The 24,525-nt window shown below is 47.5% G+C and overlaps 1 protein-coding gene across 6 annotated transcripts in view; it reads right to left on the bottom strand.

Annotated features, from left to right (window-relative positions):
- The window catches only part of BSN (bassoon presynaptic cytomatrix protein), a 510,614-nt gene that overhangs the window by 45,052 nt on the left and 441,037 nt on the right, over positions 1-24,525 (bottom strand). For all 6 annotated transcript variants that reach the window (XR_005293922.2, XR_006282593.1, XR_006282594.1 and 3 more), the window contains 4 exons: positions 5,375-7,553; positions 4,230-5,050; positions 2,902-3,001; positions 1,986-2,126 (listed from right to left, as the gene is read on the bottom strand). Coding sequence is in view for 3 of the 6 variants with exons in the window: in XM_038409469.2 (XP_038265397.1) it covers positions 1,986-2,126; positions 2,902-3,001; positions 4,230-5,050; positions 5,375-7,553 (3,241 nt within the window). In the remaining 3 variants the exon portion in view is untranslated. The remainder of the gene's footprint in view (positions 1-1,985; positions 2,127-2,901; positions 3,002-4,229; positions 5,051-5,374; positions 7,554-24,525) is intronic.

The raw sequence follows: 24,525 nt of genomic DNA, 5'->3' as shown, positions 1-24,525 counted from the left end.
TGAAAACTCATAATTGCTGATCATTATTGTCCTGGTAAAGTTTGTGTGATATCATTGTATGTAAGTTATGAGATTCTACTGTATGATGTTTTTGAGATGTTCCAAGTCTGGAAAAACAGCCACAAATTGGTTCCTCAGAGACAAATGGCAAACTGATGCCTCCACCAGATGTCAACAGGATCAAATGGACCATCACCTGGCTAATTGTCCATTCTTTGGCAGGAAAGAGGATGTAGGTAAAAATTTACATTTTGACAAAGGAAGAGCTTTAGATTCCTGTCCAAACAGATTTTCTGTTGCCTGAACCTCAGCTGGAGGTGGTTTTCAAAAAAAAAAAAGAGCTATAAGAAAGGGGAATGGACACCCCAAAATATTCCTCCCTTTCTCTCTGCTCACGGCATCAACAACAGTTGAAAGACATGGAAAGTAACACTGAACTGGGGGAGGGGTCCTCGCTGAAAGGAGTCCAGCCTGTAAGACTACTAAAACATATGGTGTGAGAGATTCATTTTGAATGTATTTAGCTTATTAAATTAGGCATTAGTTGCATTTTACCTTTTATTTCTTTGTAACCAATTCTGACTTTTATGCTTCATTACTTGTAATCCCTTAAAATCTTTCCTTAGTTAATACACTTGTTTTATTGTTTTATCTAAACCAGAGCGTTTGAATTGAAGTGTTTTGGAAATTCCATTTGGGATAACTGGGTTTGTGCATACCATTTTCTATTCATAAAATGATGGACTTCCTATGGGCCTGTATTGTCCAGGAGGGTGCGGGGCAGTACAAAACAGCACATTTCTGGGGGAAAGTCTGGGACTGGGATTTTGTGGTGTTGCTCTGCAGTGTATCTGGGAGAAATTTACATGCTGGAGGCTGGCTGTGAGCAGGCCAGGAGTGGTTGCTTTCACAGCGAAGCAGTGTAAACGATACCCCAGGTTGGAGAACTGAGGGGACACAGCTGTTCAACAGTCCAGCTTGTAGCCCCCCTGCTCCAGAAACAGCAGCTCTTCCTGGTGAACCACAAGGCCACCTTGTGGTTCACCTGAAGTGGCTGGCCTTGGCTCAGTGCTTAACGAGCAGCCAGTCAGAGGCCTGTAGCACTTGGGTCACCTCTGGGCTGTGTCAGCCCCTGCACAGTCTGCAGCGAGTCCCTTCTCTTGATCTGCAAAACAGAGACCCTGTGCCGGCATGTCTCCATGGCACCAGGTCCCGTGGGCTGTGCGGCCGTCTCCGGACACTGTCCAGCCAGGTGTTGGCACTCTTAGGCTATGTTTACACTTGCCAGTTTTAGTGCAAACAGTTAGATTTTTGTGCAAAAAACACACTAGCATCTTCACTGAAATCTACATTTTGCGCTGAAACACAAAAATAAAACCACCCCAATGAGAGTCTTTTTGCGTTGATGCTTTTGCGCTGATGTGCCAGTGAAGACTCTTGATTGCTTTACTGGTCTAATTGCCCTCCAGAGCTATCCCACAATGCAGCGTGGAAGTGGCTGCTCTTTGAAACTCAACAGTCCTGCCTGCAGGTATGCGCCCCTTCCCTTTAGCTCCGTTTTGACAGCTGGTGCTGTCACTTCTCTAGGACACAAAACAAATAATTATTGTGGAATGTTCCTGCTACCTCCCACAATACAAACAGAGGCAGGCAGACAGAATGTGCTGTGCAGAGTCAGGGAGGGAGGCGGGGGCTGAGGTTGGGGTCTCCCCCCCCACCTTAGGACTGGTTGCTTCCAGCGACTGTCACACATACATATCCACCCTTGCCACAATAATGATTTGCTTTGTGTCCAGAGCAGTGCATAGTGGGATAGCTACCACAGTGCACTCCTCTCATCTGCAATGCAAGTGCTGCATAAGTAAACACGCTCTGACGCTTGTGGAAAACAATGTGAACACAAACCAGTGCTTTTCTTTTAGCACTTTTCTATCACTGACAAAACTGTCAGTGAAAAAACTCTGCAAGTGTAGACATAGCCTTACCTTCTGTCAGTTTGCCGGCTTGTTCTGCGGCTCCTCCTGGCAGGATTTTGGAGAACACACTATCTCCATCCACCCCGGACTGTCCAGCTGCTGCCCCAGTTGGTGGGGGAGCCCCTGATGGCTTCTGACCCACTTTAATACCTGCCAAGGAATATATAGGTTTCAGAGTAGCAGCCGTGTTAGTCTGTATTCGCAAAAAGAAAAGAAGTACTTGTGGCACCTTAGAGACTAACAAATTTATTAGAGCATAAGCTTTCGTGAGCTACAGCTCACTTCATCGGATGCATTTTTCCACCAAATGCATCCGATGAAGTGAGCTGTAGCTCACGAAAGCTTATGCTCTAATAAATTTGTTAGTCTCTAAGGTGCCACAAGTACTTCTTTTCTTTTTAAGGAATATATAGAGTCATAGTAAGGAGGAGAACCCAGCCACAGCCCCTCCCTGACACGGGCAGCGCCTATGTGACTTACTAGAGGTTGGGCCAGAGCCCAGGTGCTTTCAGCTGCCAGGAGTCTGTGGCATGACTGGTACAGATTAGGGCAGGCTGCTTTTGAGCACCTTCTGCACATCTGCTTTCCTGACCGGGGATGCCAACCCACCCTGGGTCACTGCTGACCCCTCTCCTGCCCTGAGGGACCGTGACCACCCAGTGGTAGGCTGGGGATCTGGCCCCATTCCATAGCCTGTCAAGAGCGGGACGCATTTGTTTCCAGGCTCCAAGTGATCTCAGCCTCTGAATGCTGTGATGTGCTAGGGAAGGATAAAAGTGGATCTTCTCTTTGAAGAGACCAGGCAGCCATGGCCCTGGCAAACACAGCTGGTGCCTGGCTGCTCCTTCAGTAACCATGGGCACTGCCAGCCAACATGGGTGCAAGTAGCCTGGCAGGGCCCAATGTGTTGGTCTGGCTCACTGACCTGCTGCAGTTGTTCCCAGTGGCTGTGCTTGGGGCGCTCTCCCATGCGTCGGTGGCACTTTTGTGGTGGGTTTGGGCGTATCCACCTGATCCACTTTTGGCTGTAACATGAAATGCATATTTCAGAATTCTCCTGGTCTCTGTGCGCATGGGTGGGCAGGCAGGTAGGACAGGGGCTGGCAGAACAGCAGTCCCAGAGGGCATAGGGGCACATTAGTAAGTGCCGGCAGAAAATCCAGCCCTCGCAACAGGTCAAAGACTATATCAACCCAGGATCACGCATGTTGCCTCCTGGGAAACCCACCCTGACACCCCTACTCCCAGCCACACATATGCACATCTCCTCCCACACACAAAAGCTTACCTTGCAAGCCAGCCTGGCTCCCCAAGGCAATGGCCCAGCCTCTGTCATCCCTTGCAATCCACAGCCAACTCCATCCAGTCAGCTGTTCCCTCTGCTGCACTTCCTCAAGGGGCAGGCGCTGGGCCTGGCTCAGGAGGTAGCTGGGCAGGGGGGAGGCCTCTGCACCAGTATGGGAGCATGGATTTTCTGCTCAGCTCCCCAATCCCGTCCCCTCCTTCCTCCCCCCACCCCAAATCCTTGCTTCCTTCACATGGCCCCTCCCATCTGTTCTCTCTCCTGATCCCCACATTCCCCACTACCTCCTCCCTGGCTTCCCCCAGCCCCCTGATCTTCCCCAGCCTCATCTCTCCCCTATGCCCCTCCAAGCTCAGCCTGCCTGGTGCCCAGCACTTGAGCCCGGGAGGCAGGCTGGCTGCGCTGGAGAATGGAAATAGCCGGCAGACCTGAACAGTGCCATTGGCTTATTGTGCTGTAAGGTAGTTGGTTTGTTCTGGCCAAGTGGGGTGCGGGGAGAGGGGAGGAGTAGCTCCAGGTGTTTTTGAATAAACAACTGGAGCCTGAAGTCAGGCAATGAAGGGTGAAACGGTGGGATTTTATTCCTGCTCTTAGCGCCAATCTCGGCACAGCCTCAGCTCTGCCGCTCCCCTGAGATCTCCATAATTTAACACCTTTCTTGCTGTGGAACATCCTAGGTAGGTCTCCTCTGTGACAGAACACATCAGCTGCCTAGCAGCTGGGGGCCCTCCTCAATGGATGATGTACTCCGCTGTGCTGCTGTGGACTGGGGGAGCTCGTGACAGTGTATGGCCTGTGCCCTGGGATGCAGCAGGGGCTCCCAGCCTCTGCCTCCTTCCTGTGCAACCAGATTCTCCCAGGGTGCCATCCCCAGTGCTGCAGGACAAGCCATCAGCCGGGCACCTGCTGTGTAAGTGATGAACCAATGGCCAAAGTGCACGCACACTTACTAGTCCTACTTGATGACTGCCTGGCTGTGCAGGGAGGGTTGCCTGGGGCTTCCCGACATGCTGGGATTGGATGGGCTGTTGTTGTGGTGGCCGAGAAGAGAGTGGTCCTTGAGCCCCCGGCTGTTGCTGCATCCTAGCTTGCTGCTGCTGCTGCTCCTTCTGTGGCTGAGGAGGTTGCTGCGAAGGGCCTGCTTGCTGTTGTGGAGACTGCCTGGCTGATGGCTGCTGCTGCCTGGATGGCAGCTGCTGCTGCCCAGATTGCTGCTGCCTTGTTTGTGACTGCTGCTGTGAATGGTGCAGCAAGGGCTCTGCTTTTGGCTGTTGGGGCAGTGGCCCATGCTGCGCCTGCCGTTGGGATTTCTGGGACTCTGAGGTATGGTGGTAGCTGGACAGCTGCTGGGACTGCTGCGAGTACTCCACTGAGCTGGAGGGGAAAGCTGGCTGGGCTCTCGTGTCTGACTGCTGGGCCTTCTTCTGGGCAGATGGCTGCATGTGTGTGCGGACTTCATGACGGCCCTGGTCTCGGGCATGCTGCTTGGATGTCCTCCTGGGCTGTTCATCACTTGTGTGGCGGGAAGAGGCTGAGTGCCTTCCATACTCTCCATGGTGCCGGTGGTCTTTGGAAGAAGAGTGACGTGCCTGAGAATAGTCATCGTGCTGCCACAGGTCTTCGTCTGGAGGCTCATCGTAATCATGAAAGGTATGTTTGATGGGAAGTCTCTTCTGGGAGGAGGAGTGGCCAGTGTAGTGCCTTACCCGCTCTGAGCGAGCTTCCCTGGGCTTATCAAACCAGTCTGTCTCCTCCTGACCCAAATGATAGGCTTCAGAAACCAAACACAGAGCACAGTCAGTCTCTCGGTCCGGTGGTGGGAGCATACCCCACACTGAAGCCATGCAATGAGATAAAATAATGCAAGCAGCTTATAACATGCATCTGGGACACGTCATAGACCCCTCCCCAACAAATACAACACATCATTACATGCAGCAGGCACTGAACACTGACATACTACCACCAGATACCTGGAACATGCAGTGGAAGAAGGGAGAAAGGCACATGGTATGCAAACACAGGCTGTGAGACTGTCTTTGCAAATGACCCGTAGGAGCATGCTCTGGGGTATGTCACCACAGGTAACTGTTACCTTCACTGTCTGAAACAACACAATGTGAATCATCCATGATGTAACCTTCTTCATGCTTGTAAGAGTGGTTCCTTGGCACATCTTTGTTATGTTCTTGCACATCAGGCAACGAGTGGCTGGAGCAGAACTGGGAACAGCTGTCCCCAGAGGACTGAGGGAGAGGTCCACCTGAGGAGCGGGACATGCCCACAGACTTTCCTAAAGGGCTGATGGGACTTTCCTCTTCAGTGGTCTGTGAACGAATTGGAGGCCGCCCTCGACTCTGACTCATACTAAGGGAAGATGGTTTGGAGCTTCCTTTATGAGGCTTCTCCATGCACTCTCTCTCATAGGCCTTGCTTCTGCTGCTGGCATCGCGGCTTGATGATTTCTCTGTCCCATAACCTGACGATCTAGATCTGCTTCCAGTGCTATATGCTCGATCGTCCTCTTCCGTCATATCCCTGCTGGACATGCCATAATATTTCTGCTGCTCATACACATTCTTCTTGAGGCCGTAGGTGATCTCCTCCTGAAGCTTCTTTGCCCTGGATGCCACATTGGTGCTGCTGATAGACGTAGTCACTGTGTAGGAGGCCAAGTCTGACTCCACATCTTTGGCTTCTTCTATGGGGGAGAATTTGGAGATCTTTTGCTCCATGCCTTGTTTCCTGTGTTTACTACGCTTGGATGAGGTGACAGCAGGGGCCAGGTTTTTGGAGGAATGTTTCTGCATCCCCAGTCCAGAGCCATGCTTGTCTGAGCGTGTGGAGTGCCGATAATCATCCCCATAATAGGAGCAGGGGCTGCTAGAACTATCTGACATTCTGCCATTGCTCTCCATGCCCCTGTGGTAGCTGCTGTTCCCCCTATGGTCGGCACCATGCTGATCATACATATCCTCCTCTGACTCTTCCTCTGCTTTGGAATAGCAGCAAGTTCTGCTGGAGCCTTCCATCTCCACCAGCTCACTCTTCTCTTTGATCTGGTGGCCAGTGCTGTTCTGCACCTGCATCTCCCCCTTTTGGCTGTCTGCTGCAGTGCTCTCTTTGGTCAGCTCGCTGATATCCTCGATCATCACATAGTTGCGGGGAATGTTCTGCTCCAGGTTTGTGTACAGAGAATCTGAAGAGTAACTGGTTGAGGGGCTTTGCACGGCATTGCTCTGGTCAGCTGGCCTGGCCTCTGGGGCCGTGTGCTGGGCATAGCTGCTGGTCACTGTCGTGGGGCTGTATGTAATTGCTGGGGCTGCTGAGGAGATCACCATGGTGGGATTTCCAATCACTTCATAATTGGTGGGGATCTTTTGCTCCAAGTCTGCTAGTGATGTCTGCCATGGCTTCTGGTGCATGGCGTGCACATCTGCCTGCGTTTGGAAGAGGGCACTCTGTGCTGGCTGTGAGGGTGGCTGGTTGGGATATGTGGTCTGAGCTTGGTAGTGATGAGGCGGCCGGAAGCCTTGATGGCTCTGCAAGCCCAGCTGGGGCTGGTAACTGGTGCTGGGAGGGAAGCTGTGTGTCTGATATGTACTTTGGGAGGGGAAGGTGGGGAGCTGGCCAGCCTGGAAGCCATTCTGAGATGTGCCACTGCTGACCACAGGGTAGTGGGGGGCCTGGAGCCGTGTTTGCTGGAAGGCAGCAGGGCCAGGTGGGGCTGCTGGGTATGGGTAGGGGGCATAGGAGGAGGCTGATGTGTACTGTGTGCTGGAGAAGTCAGTGTAATGGTTAGTGGGAGCAGTGCTGGGCCTGCTGAGCAGACTGCTGCCCTCATAGCTGGAGAGGCGTAAATTGTTCAGCTCACTATCAGACATGTAGTCCCGGTTCTCGCCCAGGCACCTTGGGTAAGGATAATCCCGCCCTCCCCTCTCCTTCAGAAGAGACTCCTTCCTTTGAGTAATGCCCAGCTCCAAGTACTTCAGCTTGGCATCGATCTCCTTCTCTTCCTCATCCAGCTCCGCTTGCTTCTTCCGCAGCTTTGTGGACTCATGCTCCACCAGCTTCAGGTCATGGTCGATGTCTCTGAGAAGACTTGCTTTGGTTACCTGAGTGGCCTGTTCTCCTACCCCCTTCTGCATGAAGCTGGGCAAGTACAGCTGGGAGTGGGCTTGGCTGGCCAAAGGCAGGTGAGCTTCCTCCGGAGGGGGGCTGGGCAGTGTCCGCTTCACCTTCCGCATCAGAGTGTTTGACTGCAAAGCGGAGATCTAGAAAACAATTGAAACTGGCATTAACCTAGACACTGGGAGCGCTGCAACTCCCTTGGGAAAATGGAGAGGTAAGAACTCTGCTCTGCCGCAGTGTCTTTCAGCAGAGTTTATCGAAGTGCTTAAACACTCATTTCTTAAGCCTTGGCATATCCCCATGTTATCATTGCAGTCAGTGGAGAAATGGGGAAACTGAGGTACAGGGACAGGCCACCAGCTGCCCAATATCACAGAGTGAGAGTAAGCACTGGAAATAGAGTCCAAGAGGCCTGACTCCTCATCCCCTGCTTCCCTCGGTGGGAAATGAACAGCTGCCCAGTACTCATGGCTGTGTGGTGGAGTGGATAAGGCACTTAACTACAATTCTGAAGGTTGGGGGAGCTGATTTTCGCTTGATTGCACACTGAAATGCCACATCCAAGTCACCCAGTGGCAGTCAGAGGTGGTCAGACGTGATGCTGGCCACATCAATGCATTGTGCACTGTTAGCTGTGAAACTGGCACACCTTAACCAGGTGAGCCTGCAGACCCATAGGCTTGGAGGAACTCTGATGTTGGTCATTGCTGCCTTTTGATTAGCATGTACGTTGGCTGTAGTGTGACGTATGTATCTGCTGCACTATCACTGTGCACAAGGAAATGACCACACCAGCAATGAGAAAAAATAAGAGCCAATTTTACCCTTTTCCCCAAACTGATCCAGGACAAAACAATCCAAACTGGTTCTGAGGTTTCAAAGAATTAAGTCAAAAATGCCTTGTAAAGGGACAGTTGTAACTTGTGGGATGGAGGAGAAACATCTTTTCCTGTGGGACTATCATAGCTCTGCTACAGACAGCTGCTCACAGGCCTTGGGGGGAGTTGTTGGGGTGGCAAACCTTTTCTAGGGTCCAATAAGGCGGCCCCTGGGAAGGTTTTGGCAGTTAAACTACAATACAGAGATGTATGTTAAACCCTCCCTAGGACTGAAAGGAGGCCACTCACCACACAGCTGTGCAAATGCCCAGGATGGGAGCAGGGACACCATCCAAAAGGCACTTTTCTGTGGCTCTGAAACATCTTGTGAGCTGACCTGAGAATTTTAGGTGATCTATTTTCACTGCAAAATAACCTGGCTGGTTGGATGAAAAATTACACAAGGGCTGGTCCTGTGGAAGGAGATCTCCCCTGAGGTTCTGACCCTCAAATCTTATCTCAGCCTTTAAGGGTGATGGAATCCAACAAGCCACAGTTTACACTGGCTGAACAACGAAGGCAAAGGCCAAGTCTTGGAGGCAGAAGCCCAGTAAGAATACCAACCACCCCTAATGTCTTCTGTAGAGATTTATGGAGGGTGGCTAAGGATTAGGTCACAGGCAGAAGGGGCGGCATGGGATTTGGGGATCCAGAAGGGCAGCACTGAAAACTGGGATGGGGAAAGCATTCGCCTACTCCAGTTCTGTGTGGGCTTCCCCACAGAAGACACTCAGGACAGTTAATCTGAATTAACTAAGGGTGAATTCAAAGTAGATTAATTAACAGGATTAAACCACTGTGTGGAAGCTCTTATTCAGCATTTATGTGGACTTAATACAATTTTGCTTAATGCACTTTGGAAGAGGGTGGGTTTCCATAGGAGGAGCAGGCAGGACTCCTTGCTAGCACGTCATCATTTTGACCTGAAAAGATGCCATGAGCAGAAAGAAAAAACGTTGCCTGGGGAATGTGTGAATCTGAACCCTGACAAGGTGACAACAATCCACACAGCTCCGTGCATGACGGGAGCAAAGCCTGTTCAAAGGACTGTCTTTTGTGTTCCCGGCCAACCCTCCTGAGCGCTGAGATGAGATTGGATGGCCGCTAGCTGAAATCCACCTGGGGAGGGAGGCTGACAGTGCTCCCCCACATGTGTGTTCCTGGCTCTGGCCCCATTCAGCCCCATGATGAGTGTGCTGATGCCACCCCACATGATGACATACTGTCACATCACGATGTTGTGTCTACTGAGGATGGGCCTGCTTGTGCTCTTACTGACATTAATGACAAATGACATCCACTAGACTCTATTGCATGATGACATGGCATCAGTATGGATTGTTACAAGTGCCCCCTCTCAGCACCAGGACATGGTGATCTTCTGTGACGCACCAACTTGGGGATGAAGCTGGGACAAGGCAGAGAACACTTTAATCAAAACAACTGTATTTATCAAGATGCTTGGTGGGCTTCTAGAAACACGAGGCAAGTGGTCCCAGCACATGCCAGAGCTATAACTACCTTCCTGCTTAGTGACCTCCCGGCTGCCTTGAACAGCGCCCCCACTACCTTTCCCACTTCCGGAATTTGCTTCCTCATTTGGGCCTGGTCACCTTCAGGGCAGGGTAGAAGCTCATTGGTTTTTGCCAGCTTTTCTAGGGTTCTGCTAGTCCTGTCTGCTGTGCACTGTGTTACAGAAACATACACTGTGTTTAGTACACAGGCCCTGGGGCACTGTGAAGGAACAGTTTTATAAATCTGAGCGTAAAAAAAATCAGCTACAAATGACCAGATGGGCTGGAATTAAGGAAAAGGGCATTTTCTATTGCAGTGTGAGAGGCAGTGACCCCAGGATGAAGATCACCTAATGTGCCAGTATTAAAATACTTTCAGCTCTTTCCTAGAGAGCTCCAACCTTTGTGTAGTTTGTAGCAGGAGTGCTTTCGGGCTTTTGCTGGCCTCTGAACAGCCATTCAAATCTGGCCAAGAGCCTGGTTGGGGCAAGAGCTGCGTGGGCAGCTGTGGGGAGCCTGTGTCCCTCCACCTGTCCTGGGTAGGGACATGGGCCGGGGGCTACTTTTGGCCTCCCTCCCACGGGCAGGTGGAGGGTCCACACAGCTCCTACAACTGGCTGAGCTCCCCGCTGCCTAGCTAGGTGTGGGGTCTTGGGGGGAAGCGGAGGGAAAAGGGGCAGGGTCTGCCCTGGTAAAAGTGGATGGGCCCTGCCTCTCTGCCCCCCAGTTCCAGCACCACTGTGCTGCTCAGCGGAGTTTGCTCCTGGCTTGCTGCCAAAACCCATCCCCAATCCAGCAAAATCACACATGCATGCCTGTGTACCTATTCAGCTGGCCACAAACCATTGAACCTCTGGGTAGGACACAGGTAACATGAATGATCATCAACTGCTCTGCCCCTCAACACAATTCCCTTTGGCCTAGGGGACAGTGCTCAGAGCTGGGAACTCTAGGCTCACTTCTCCTGACTAGGATTAATCAGTGTGTGCCCTTCACCATTCTTATTGACAAGGATTCACATCCCCCTGTGGGGTTCCACAAGTGGGGACCAGAGCCCAAGTCTCTAAGATGGCAGGTCCAGGGCTCAGTCACCCTGTCTCTAGAAAAGAAGTTGCCACATCTTTGTGTTTGACTATGCTGTCTGTAAAACATGGCACCTCCTGCAAATGTACCACACTGTGTCAGTGTGCTATGTGGCCTCAACTAGTGGCTAGTCCACAGCCTTCTCCTGCTGCCAGCTCAGGTCTGTTTGCTCCATGGTAGAGGTCTGTGCTGCAAGCCTAGGATGCCAACCCTGCCGCTAATGCATGGTGGGAGCAGTGTGACTGTTGCAAATACCAGGACTTGTTTTTGCCTTTTTACAAACCGTAGGACATTACACGGAAGTGCGTTAAAAGAACATTGTTTAGGTTGCCAAACCAAACATACAAAAGTTAGGAAATGCCCAAATTAGGGGAGCCCATGTAATCTTAACTCCTGTAATCTTAGCTCATGTAATCTTAACTCAGCCCCTGTGAGAATTAATCAGTTTTTCTTTGCTCAGCAGTTTTACAGCTTGGCAAGTGAGAACCAGGTAATGAGCCCCAGCAGGCAAGACACTGTGAAAAGGCAACAGACCATTCAGAACCCACACATGCAGTCGGGTCAGCCCAGGGATGTCATAACCATACATCTAAGGGTAGCCTAGATTTCCTCCTTACCTGTAAGGGGTTAAGAAGCTCAAATAACCTGGTTGGCACCTGACCAAAAGGACCAATGGAGAAAGAAGATACTTTCAAATCTGGGCGGGGGGGGGGGAAGGCTTTGTTGGTGTGTTCTCTGGGGAAAGCAGAGACGCATCAGGTCAAAAAACTCCTTCTCCTAAAAACCATCCTGTTACAAGTGTCATAAATATAAAGGGAAGGGTAACATTCTTTAAATCCCTCCTGGCCAGAGGAAAAACCCTTTTACCTGTAAAGGGGTTAAGAAACTAGGATAACCTCGCTGGCACCTGAACAAAATGACCAATGAGGACACAAGATATTTTCAAAGCTAGGGGCAGGGAAGAAACAAAGGTTCTCTCTGTCTGTATGATGCTTTTGCTGGGAACAGAACAGGAATGGAGTCTTAGAACTTAGTAAGTAATCTAGCTAGATATGCGTTAGATTCTGTTTTGTTTAAATGGCTGATAAATAAGCTGTGCTGAATGGAATGTATTTTCCTGTTTTTGTGTCTTTTTGTAACTTAAGGTTTTGCCTAGAGGAATTCTCTATGATTTGAATCTGATTACCCTGTAAGGTATTTACCATCCTGATTTTACAGAGGTGATTCTTTTACTTTTTCTTCGATTAAAATTTTTCTTTTAAGAACCTGATTGCTTTTTCATTGTTCTTAAGATCCAAGGGTTTGGGTCTGTGTTCACCGATGCAAATTGGTGAGGATTTTTATCAAGCCTTCCCCAGGAAAGGGGGTGTAGGGTTTGGGAGGATTTTGGGGGGAAAGACGTTTCCAAGCGGGCTCTTTTCCTGTTATATATTTGTTAGACACTTGATGGTGGCAGCAATAAAGTCCAAGGACAAAAGGTAAAATAGTTTGTACCTTGGGGAAGTTTTAACCTAAGCTGGTAAAAATAAGTTTAGGGGGGTTTTCATGCAGGTCCCCACATCTGTACCCTAGGGTTCAGAGTGGGGAAGGAACCTTGACAACAAGTTTCTGATATTACAAAAAGAGTAAGTAAATAAGGCAAGGCACTTTAGATTACCTTTTATTTTCAACTTGTGAATTTTCCCTTTGCTAGAGGGAGGTTTATCCTGTTTTTTTGAAACTTTAAAGTTTTGCCTAGAGGATGTAGGGCTTGGGGGGAATATTTTGGGGGAATCGGACTCCAAGTGGTCCTTTCTCTGGTTCTTTGTCTAAATCACTTGGTGGTTGCAGCATTCCTTCACCATTCTGAACTCTAGGGTACCGATGTGGGGACCCGCATGAAAGACCCCCTAAGCTTATTTTTACCAGCTTAGGTTAAAAACTTTCCCAAGGCACAAATTCCACCTTGTCCTTGAACAGTATGCTGCCACCACCAAGTGATTTAGACAAAGAACCAGGGAAAGGACCATTTTGGAGTCCTATTCCCCCAAGCCCTACACCCCCTTTCCTGGGGAAGGCTTGAGAATAATATCCTCACCAATTGATACAGGTAACACAGACCCAAACCCTTGGATCTTAAGAACAATGAAAAATCAATCAGGCTCTTAAAAGAAGAATTTTATTTAAAGAAAAGGTAAAAGAATCACCTCTGTAAAATCAAGATGGTAAATACTTTATAGGATAATCAGATTCAAAACACAGAGGATTCCCCTCTAGGCAAAACTTTAAAGTTACAAGAAACCGGGACAAACCTCCCTCTAGCAAAGGGAAAATTCACTTACTCTTTTTGTAATATCAGAGACTTGTACAGGATGATTTATAGGAGGAATTTTTTGACCTGATGCTTCTCTGTTTTCCCCAGAGAACACACCAACAAAGCCTCCCCCTCCACCGCTCCTCAGCCACAGGGGAGGGGTCACTGTGAGGGGAGCTGCTCCCCTGGCCATCCAATCCCCTGCATCAGACCCCCCCCAATACTCACACCCTTCCCAAGCCTCATCCCATACACCCAGAACCCCCTTTACCCAGCCCTCCACACCCAAACCTCAACCCCTGCATCTGGAGCCCCCCCAGCATGCTGGAGCCTCCACATTTATTTATTGACAAAACTTGCAGAATTTTGCAGAATTTTAAAATATTGTGTGCAGAATTTCCTCCAGAGTATCTTATGTACCTGCACAGGCTCCTGGAAAGAATAAGTCCACTTTCTGACACAGTAATAAAATCAACGAAATGTCCTCCAATTCCCAGATGCCCAGCATGGGATGAAAGGATTGCTGATTATGCATGTGTGTGTTTGTATCAAGGCTGTTGCTTAAAGCCAACCTTTTCAAATATTCTTTGCTAGAGTACTAATGAACGAGGGATTCTTGGTGCACCGACTGGGGACAGTCTTCTGTGGAGAGGTTATGCCACAGCATGACGGGCTGTACAGATAATTCATGCCATGAGGTGGAACAGTAACATTACTGTGGCCATGTGGAAAGCATGACAAGCAGTTGACCCTGTGTTGGTCACAGCACATTTCCTCTGCATGATATTCTCCACCAGGGTGATCTCCCAAAGCACAAAGGAACAGCTCCAGAGGACTGCAAGGAGGATTAGATGTGTGAGTTCACCACTGCATCAGGAACAAGCTGCTCTCCAGACAGAGAGGATTTGCAAAAGACTCTCTCCTGAAGTCAGCCCATCCAATTGCCATGAAGCAACTACCCCAAAATTAATTCTTGTGAAAGTTCAGCCCCAAACAGTGGAAGTCTCAGGTGATCTCATGAGATCTGCCACCTCAAATAGCTGCATTCATGATATTTCAGCAATATCTGAACTAGCACTGGAAAACAGGTCCACTCTGGAGCCAGATACAACCTGAGACTCAAACTATAGTAGTGTGATCAGATGTGACAGTTCAAATCCAGCTCCTTCTGGAACTGAAAGGCCTCGAGAGCCAGGATTCTGGTTTAGAGATCTTTGAAAGTGGACAGCCAGTTTGGTTACATGCGACTTTACGTGGTCGCCATTAACTGGAAGCTGATGGACTTTCCTTACCAACTCTATGCTCCTTTAATATATCATGTTTTCCAAAATCAGGAGCCCAAAGTTAGGCTCCCAACTCCACATTCAGGCCTCCAAGGAAGTGACCTGGTTTTCAGATGTGCTGAGCTCCCAGCAGCTCCCACAGAAGCCAGTGCATTTGGCTCACAGTATGCTTGGTGAAATGCCTGCAACACCACTGTTTGAGATGTGTCTCCAGTATGCACTGGCTCCTGATCAAGAGATGAATTGCAACAGTCAAGCCAATAGTTTTTGGTGGGAAGAGAAGGAGTTGCCATTAGTGTCTGGGCTCCAACTGAATATGACAGCAAGAGACCTTCCTCCTCCCTCACTTGGAATTCCTCTGGGGACAAAAAGAAAACTGGATGTTCAATGTGCTGATTAATTAGTATTGTCTCCACAGCAGCACAGGCCACATCACAATGCGCATTGACAGACAGGGACCCCGTCCAAGGAGACTGCCATCAAATGGGCGCTCAGCCAGTGCACAAGTGTGGAATGCCTTGGTTGGGGAGGTTCTGGCTCTGCACAGGAAGGCAGAAGGGAATCTGGAGCTGGGGGGGTGTGCACTTGGCTCATGGGAGGCAGTACCTATCCCCTGCCCAAGACGATGCACAGAGGGAAGGAATAGAGGAGGAAGGGGCTTGAGAGAAGGGAGAGAAGATGTGGGATTGACAGACTTGAAGGTGAGCATAAGGAAGATGAACCAGATGTGGAAGAAGAGGGAAGCTGGAAAGGGATTCTGGAAGGAACTTGCTCTCAGCATTTCCACGGCAACCATGATTATGTTACCCAGGCTCTTTAGCCTGATAAGGAGAGGTCCTGGAAGACTGGTGAAGGGCTAATGTAGTGCCCATCTTTAAAAGGGGGAAAAAGGAGGAGCAGGGGAACTATAGACCCGTCAGCCTGACTTCAATACCTGGGAAGCAACTAGAGCAATGGATAAAACATTTCATTTGTGAATACCTGGAGCATGAAGGGGTGATCATTAGCAGTCAGCAGGATTTACCAAGAAGAAATCATGCTGAACCAACTTGATTTTCTTCTTTGACAGGATTTGGTAGATGAAGGAATGCCGTGGACATAATACACCTGGACTTCAGCAAGGCTTTTGACATAGTCCCACATGACATTCTGTTAAGTAAGCTGGAGAAATGCAGGGTTGATGGAACTACCATTAAGTGGATACAAAATTGGTTACAGAACTGCAAACAAAGAGGAATTAAAGAAATGATGTCAGATTGGAGGGAGGTCTCAAGTGGGGTTCTAGAGATATCTGTTCTGGGCCTAGTGTTATTTAACATCTTTATTAATAATCTGAATGTAGGAATAGAGAGCAGACCGATCAAGTTTGCAGATGACACAAAGCTAAAGGGGGTTGCCAACACTTTGGAGGATAGAGATAAAATTCAGAGCAATCCTAATAAATTGGAGAACTGGGCTATAGCCAACAAAATTAAATTCAACAAAGACAAATGTAAGGTGCTACACATATGGAAGAACAACCAAATGCAGAATGGGGGAAAACTGGCTTCATAGCAGCACTGCTGAGAAGGATCTGGGAATTGTGTGAATCACAACCACAACATGAGTCAGTAACGCAACGCTGTTGCAAAAAAAGCAAAAGCAGTTTTAGGTTGCATTAACAGAGGAAGAGTATGCAAATCACAGGAGGCTAGTACTCGGTGCTGATTAGGCCTCAGCTGGAGTACTGTGTCCCATTTTGGTCACCAGTGTATAGGCAGAGAAACTGGAAAGGATCCAGAGGCAAGAGCTCAGAAACAGGTTTGCGGAATTGGAAATGAAACTGGAAAGGATCCAGAGGCAAGTGACACACATGTCGTATGAGCAAAGGCTGAAGGAACTGGATATGTTTAGTTTGGAAAAGAGGAGATTAAGGGGAGGACATGTAGCTATCTTCAAATACTTGAAAGGCTGCTATAACAGAGAGAGGAAAAGTTGTTCTCTCTTGCTGCAGAGGGCAGGACAAGAGGCAATGGGTTCAAGCTATAGCATAGGACAAGGTCTCAAACTTCATTGCACTGTGACCCCCTTTGGACAATAAAAATTACCACAGGACCCCAGGAGGGGGCTGAAGCCTGAGCCAGCCTGAGCCCACAGTGAGGGTTGGGGGGGGGCAAAGCTGAAGCCCAACGGCTCCAGCCTCAGGCGGGGCCTGTAACCTGAGTCCCGATGCCCAGGGCTGAAGCCCTCGGGCTTTGGTCCTGCGCCCAGCAAGTCTAACGCCAGCCCTGGTGACCACATTAAAATGGGGTTGTGACACACTTTGGGTCCTGACCCACAGTTTGAGAACCACTGGCACAGGAGATTTAGATTAATCTCAGGAAAACCTTCCTAACTATAAAACAGTAGGACAATGGAACAGACTGCCTAAGGAGGTTTTGGAAGCTCCTTCACTGGAGGTTTTCAAAAGGAGGCTGAATCCATCATCTGTCTTGGATGATAATAGGGGTCCTATAAAGTAGCCAGCCAGTCAGGTAGCACAGACAATTGTAGCGGCACAGGAGCCAGCAAACAGCTGTAAACGGGAGTTTGAGTCGGAGTCTGTAAGGGGAGTTTGGGGGGACTAAGAGAGCCAGGCAAAGGGCAGACAGTCTAGAGAAGGGAGTGTATGGTGTCTGGCAGTGTTTTGGTGCTCACTAGGGGTTGTTTTGGCTGTTGTTGTGTTTTTTTGGTTTGTTGTGTTTTCCCGTACTAACGGACTTAGTGAGCAAGCTATGACAGACACAGAGGTAGCAGTGTAGTGACCCAAGTGTAAGACACAGTGATATGACTTGATGTAAGTTCGGCATGTACATGATCCTGGAGGGGGACCTGAAACAGAGTTTTGTCAGCCTGATTGCTGCCTGATAGCTGAAAAAAAGATCAACAGGATTGGAGATCAGGTGTAAACTCTGGTCGAGTTTAGAAGGGGGTTTGAGCGCATTAGGAGCAAAGACATTAGAAGCTGAAGGGAAAAGCTCAAGACTTGCAGATGGATGCAGGACCAAAGAACTCTGAGGGGAGACTACTGGGTGAAAGAAAGTGGACAGTGGAAGCATGTGACTAAGAGAACCAGGCAGAGGAAAAGATGGGCTAGTGAAGGAGAAACAGAGCTCAGAAACAGGTTTGCGGAATTGGAAAATGAAGAAGGGGCACAGTAGGTGGTCATTGAAGGTGAGAGGGCAAGGAAAAAGAGAAGAGCAGCTAGTCCTATAAGAAGAGGGCAAGAGTCAATGGAGATAACACCACATATGAGCTCCAGGAGGATACAGGATGGATTGCAGAGGATTGCAAGGGAGAATAGGAATTGAGAGGATTTGCAGCCAGAGGGAACAGGGGATAGACAGGAGAATCACACCATCACCAGGAAAAGGCAGGTCTACGTGATTGGGGACTCCTTTCTGAGAAGAATAGACAGGCATGTAACAAGAGCTGATCCAGAGAACAGAAGGGTGTGCTGTCTGCCGGGTGCTAAGATACGGGATGTAGATCTGAGGCTGAAGAGGATCCTAATGGGAGTGGGAAAGAATCCACTGATTGTTCCTTCATGTGGGAACAAATGATACAGCTAGATTCTCGCTGGAGGATATCAAGGGAGACTATGCCAGGCTGGGGAAGACGCTGAATGAAATCGAGGCTAAGGTGATCCTCATTGGGATTCTGCCTGTTCCTAGAGAAGGACAACAAAGGTGTGACAAGATTATGATGCTCAACAGATGGCTCAAACAGTGGTGCTATAAGGAGGGCTTTTGGATGTATGGCCACTGGGAAGCATTCATGGACAGAGGACTGTTCTCTCGGGATGGACTTCACCTGAGTAGGGAGGGAAATAGAATTCTAGGATGGAGGATGGCACAACTGATCAAGAGAGCTTTAAACTAGGAATCTGGGGGAAATGGTTGGGAGATGTCCAGGTAATCTCCACGCTGGATTTTAACATTGAGAGAAGAAAATGAAGTAAGAAAGGATACAGCCATGGGTAAGAGAATGGACATAAGGAGGAAGGGTAGTGTACGTACCAGTCTAATAGGTGATACTGGCGGTAGAATGTCTGTGTCTAATCGGGTAAAGAATGTGAGCGAGGCCAAACAGCAAACATTAAGATGCTTGTACATGAATGCGAGGAGCCTAGGTAACAAAATGGAGTAACTAGAGCTACTGGTGCAGGAAGTGAAACCAGATATTATAGGGATAACAGAAACATGGTGGAATAGTAGTCATGACTGGACCTCAGGTATTGAAGGGTATGTGCTGTTTACGAAAGACAGAAATAAAGGCAAAGGTGGTGGAGCAGCATTGTATGTCAATGATGAGGTAGAATGTAAAGAAATAAGAAGTGATGGAATGGATAAGACAGAGTCTGTCTGGGCAAAAATCACATTGGGGAAGAAAGCTACTAGAGACTCCCCTGGGATGGTGCTTGGGGTGTGCTATAGAGCACCGGGATCCTATCTGGATATGGATAGAGACCTCTTTAATGTTTTTAAAGAAGTAAATATTAATGGGAATTGTGTGATCATGGGAGATTTTAACTTCCCAGATATAGACTGGAGGACAAGTGCTAGTAATAATAATACTGCTCAGATTTTCCTGGACGCGATAGCTGATGGATTCCTTCACCAAGTAGTTGCTGAACCAACAAGAGGGGATGCCATTTTAGATTTGGTTTTGGTGAGTAGTGAGGACCTCATAGAAGAAATGGTTGTAGGGGACAACCTTGGTTCAAGCGATCATGAGCTAATTCAGTTCAAACTAAATGGAAGGATAAATAAAAATAGATCTGTGACTAGGGTTTTTGATTTCAAAAGAGCTAACTTAAAAAAATTAAGGAAATTAGTTACGGAAGTGGATTGGACTGAAGAACTTGTGGATCTAAAAGTGGAGGAGGCCTGGAATTACTTCAAGTCAAAGTTGCAGAAACAATCAGAAGCCTGCATCCCAAGAAAGGGGAAAAAATTCATAGGCAGGAGTTGTAGACCAAGCTTGATGAGCAAGCACCTCAGAGAGGTGATAAAGAAAAAGCAGAAAGCCTACAAGGAGTGGAAGATGGGATGGATTAGCAAGGAAAGCTACCTTATTGAGGTCAGAACATATAGGAATAAAGTGACAAAGGCCAATAGCCATGTAGAGTTGGACCTTGCAAAGGGAATTAAAACCAATAGTAAAAGGTTCTATAGCCCTATAAATAAGAAGAAAACAAAGAAAGAAGAAGCGGGACCACTAAACACTGAGGATGGAGTGGAGGTTAAGGATAATCTAGGCATGGCTCAATATCTAAACAAATACTTTGCCTCAGTCTTTAATGAGGAGCTTAGGGATAATGGTAGGACGACAAATGGGAAGGAGGATATGGAGGTAGATATTACCACATCCGAGGTAGAAGCCAGACTTGAACAGCTTAATGGGACTAAATCAGGGGGCTCAGATAATCTTCATCCAAGAATATTACAGGAACTGGCACATGAAATTGCAAGCCCATTAGCAAGAATTTTTAATGAATCTGTAAACTCAGGGGTTGTACCGTATGACTGGAGAATTACTAACATAGTTCCTATTTTTAAGAAAGGGAAAAAAGGTGATCCAGGTAACTATAGGCCTGTTAGTTTGACATCTGTAGTATGCAAGGTCTTGGAAAAATTTTTGAAAGAGAAAGTAGTTAAGGACATTGAGGTCAATGGTAATTGGGACAAAATACAATATGGTTTTACAAAAGGTAGATCATTTCAAACCAACCTGATCTCCTTCTTTGAGAAGGTAACAGATTTTTTAGACAAAGGAAACACAGTGGATCTAATTTACCTCCATTTCAGTAAGGCATTCGATATGGTTCCACATGGAGAATTATTAGCTAAATTGGAAAAGATGGGGGTCAATATGAAAATTGAAAGGTGGATAAGGAAGGTGGTTAAAGGTGGTTGAAAGGTGCTTAAAGGGGATACTACAACAGGTCACACTGAAAGATGAACTGTCAGGCTGGAAGGAAGTTACTAGTGGAGTTCCTCAGGGATCGGTTTTGGGACCAATCTTATTTAATCTTATTACTGACCTTGGCACAAAAAATGGGAATGTGCTAATAAAGTTTGCGGATGACACAAAGCTGGGAGATATTGCCAATACAGAGAAGGACTGGGATATCATACAGAAGATCTGGATGACCTTGTAAACTGGAGTAATAGTAATAGGATGAAATTTTATAGTGAAAAGTGCAAGGTCATGCATTTAGGAATTAATAACAAGAATTTTTGTTATAACCTGGGGACGCATCACTTGGAAGTAACAGAGGAGGAGAAGGACCTCCGAGTATTGGTTGATCACAGGATGACTATGAGCCACCAATGTGATATGGCCGTGAAAAAAGCTAATAGAAAAGGAGTACTTGTGGCACCTTAGAGACTAACAAATTTTGAAGTTGACAGATTTCCACTCTATACGGCTAAATTCAGTGCCTTGCATAATCACAGGTTTCAGAGTAGCAGCCGTGTTAGTCTGTATTCGCAAAAAGAAAAGGAGAAATATTGTTAGTCTCTAAGGTGCCACAAGTACTCATTTTCTTTTTGCGAATACAGACTAACACGGCTGCTACTCTGAAACCTGTAAAAAAGCTAATGCGGTCCTCGGATGCATCAGGCGAGGTATTTCCAATAGAGATAAGGAGGTGTTAGTACCATTATACAAGGCACTGGTGAGACCTCATCTGGAATATTGTGTGCAGTTCTGGTCTCCCATGTTTAAGAAAGATGAATTCAAACTGGAACAGGTACAGAGAAGGGCTACTAGGATGATCTGAGGAATGGAAAACCTGTCTTATGAAAGGAGGCTCAAAGAAACATAGAATATGAATCATAGAATATCAGGGTTGGAAAGGACCTCAGGAGGTCATCTAGTCCAACCCCCTGCTCAAAGCTGGACCAATCCCCAACTAAATCATCATCCCAATCAGGGCTTTGTCAAGTCTGACCTTAAAAACCTCAAAGAGCTTGGCTTGTTTAGCCTAACCAAAAGAAGGCTGAGAGGAGTTAGGATTGCTCTCTATAAATATATCAGAGGAATAAATACTACGGAGGGAGAAGAATTATTTAAGCTCAGTACCAATGTGGACACAAGAACAAATGGATATAAACTGGCCATCAGGAAGTTTAGACTTGAAATTAGGCAAAAGGTATCTAATCATCAGAGGAGTGAAGTTCTGGAACAGCCTTCCAAGGGAAGCAGTGGGCACAAAAGACATATCTGGCTTCAAGACTAAGCTTGATAAGTTTATGGAAGGGATGATATGATGGGATAGGCTAATTTTGGCAATTAACTGATCTTCAACTATTAGCGGTAAATATGCCCAGTGGCCTATGATGGGATGTTAGATGGGATCTGAGTTACTACAGATAATTCTCTCCTGGGTGTCTGGCTGGTGAGTCTTGCCCACACGCTTAGGATTTAGCTGATCACTATATTTGGGGTCGGGAAGGAATTTTCCTCTAGGGCAGATTGGCAGAGGCCCTGGGGTTTTTTTGCCTTCCTCTGCAGCGTGGGGCATGGGTCACTTGCTGGAGGATTCTCTGCTCCTTTAAGTCTTTAAACCACGATTTGAGGATTTGAATAGCTCAGACATAGGTTAGAAGTTTGTTACAGGAGTGGATGGGTGAGATTCTGTGGCCTGTGTTGTGCAGTAGGTCAGACTAGACTATCATAATGGTCCCTTCTAACCTTAAAGTCTACGATTTAGACACAACAAATCCTGCATCTTGGCAGGGGGTTAGACTAGATGACCCCTATGATCCCATCTAACCCTGTGATTCCATGGGCTCTGCAATCAGCCCCAGGTGGAGCATGCTGTGTTCATCAAAGCTGGAAGTAACAAAGGCAGAGCAGTGTGGCCAGGTCCCCTCTGTGTGGCGTGGCCACAGCCTTCTCACTCTCCAAAAGTGGAAGGCATTTCTTGCCATCCTGCCTATCTGCATATCTAGAGCCATGCTTAGCCCAGCAGGAGACCAATGACTGCAGGGCAGATGCCCTCACCCCTGTGTGCCAGCTCTGGCCAACATCCCCTCTGTTCATTGTGATTCCGCTGTGTCCATCCAAATGTTTTTTCCCACCAGTGCAGGGATCCCCGGACGGTGATTGCAGTATATCCAGCTCCAGAGAATAAGCGATGCAGCTGACTGGCTCAGCATGCTGACCATGTTTACACTGCATCACAGGATGCATGTTTGTGGACATGCTGCTGCAAGATACAAACCAGCTGTGTTTAACTTATGTCTGAGCATGCCAGCCAGGTCCAGACACCCAGGGGAGAATAGAGGGGCTGAACCTCAAAGAATAAGCTGTTGAATCAATTGATTATATATAAGTCAACGAGTCCATTACAGGGGGCATGGATTCCGTAATTTTAGGTGACCTCTACGCCTTCAGCCTCAGCTGGCGGGGCTCAGGGTTCTCAGTCCTTCCCCTTCCCCCCCCCCCAACTGTAACTGGTCCATGACTTTTAATAAAAATACCTGTGACAGACTATACAAGTATATGTTGTACAGTCTTTTATGAAAGCTTGTCGTGTTTTGAACTCAATGGGCATGTTGAGATATATTCACAGACTGGAGTTTCATAGGTTCATAGATTCATAGATACTAAGGTCAGAAGGGACCATTCTGATCATCTAGTCCGACCTCCTGCACAGCGCAGGCCACAGAATCTCACCCATCCGCTCCTACAAAAAACCTCACCTATGTCTGAGCTATTGAAGTCCTTAAATCATGGTTTAAAGACTTCAAGGAGCAGAGAAGCCTCCCTCAAGTCAACCATGCCTCATGCTACAGAGGAAGGCGAAAAACCTCCAGGGCCTATCCAATCTGTCCTGGAGGAAAATTCCTTCCCGACCCCAAATATGGCAATCAGCTAAACCCTGAGCATATGGGCAAGATTCACCAGCCAGATACCCAGGAAAGAATTTTCTGTAGTAACTCAGATCCCATCCATCTAATATCCCATCTCAGGGGATTAGTCCTATTTACCCTGAATATTTAAAGATCAATTACTTACCAAAATCCCATTATCCCATCATACCATCTCCTCCATAAACTTATCGAGTAGAATCTTAAAGCCAGATAGATCTTTTGCCCCCACTGCTTCCCTTGGAAGGCTATTCCAAAACTTCACTCCTCTGATGGTTAGAAACCTTCGTCTAATTTCAAGTCTAAACTTCCTGGTGGCCAGTTTATACCCATTTGTTCTTGTGTCCACATTGGTGCTGAGCTTAAATAATTCCTCTCCCTCTCCTGTATTTATCCCTCAGATATATTTATAGAGAGCAATCATATCTCCCCTCAACCTTCTTTTGGTTAGGCTAAACAAGCCAAGCTCCTTAAGTCTCCTTTCATAAGACAAGTTTTCCATTCCTCGGATCATCCTAGTAGCCCTTCTCTGTACCTGCTCCAGTTTGAATTCATCCTTTTTTAAACATGGGAGACCAGAACTGCACACAGTATTCTAGGTGAGGTCTCACCAGTGCCTTGTATAATGGTACTAAAACCTCCTTTTCCCTACTGGAAATGCCTCTCCTGATGCATCCCAAAACCGCATGAGCTTTTTTCACAGCCGTATCACATTGGCAGCTCATAGTCATCCTATGATCAACCAATACTCCAAGGTCCTTCTCCTCTTCCGTTACTTCTAATTGATGCGTCCCCAACTTATAACTAAAATTCTTGTTATTAATCCCTAAATGCATAACCTTACACTTCTCACTATTAAATTTCATCAAATTACTATTACTCCAGTTTACAAGGTCATCCAGATCCTCCTGTATAATATCCTGATCCTTCTCTGAATTGGCAATACCTCCCAGCTTTGTATCATCTGCAAGCTTTATTAGCACACTCCCACTTTTTGTGCCAAGGTCAGTAATAAAAAGATTAAATAAGATTGGTCCCAAAACCAATCCCTGAGGAACTCCACTGGTAACGTCCCTCCAACCTGACAGTTATGAACGTATGCACTATATGTGTGCACTGGGCTTGTAATATGGGCTGAACCATTCAGCTCCATCTAGAAGCAGT

This window comes from Dermochelys coriacea, chromosome 7 (assembly GCF_009764565.3).
Source record: "Dermochelys coriacea isolate rDerCor1 chromosome 7, rDerCor1.pri.v4, whole genome shotgun sequence".
NCBI classification, from domain to species: domain Eukaryota; kingdom Metazoa; phylum Chordata; order Testudines; family Dermochelyidae; genus Dermochelys; species Dermochelys coriacea.
Note: the sequence above shows the minus strand (reverse complement) of the source record. Positions and strands in the feature narration are given on the sequence as shown.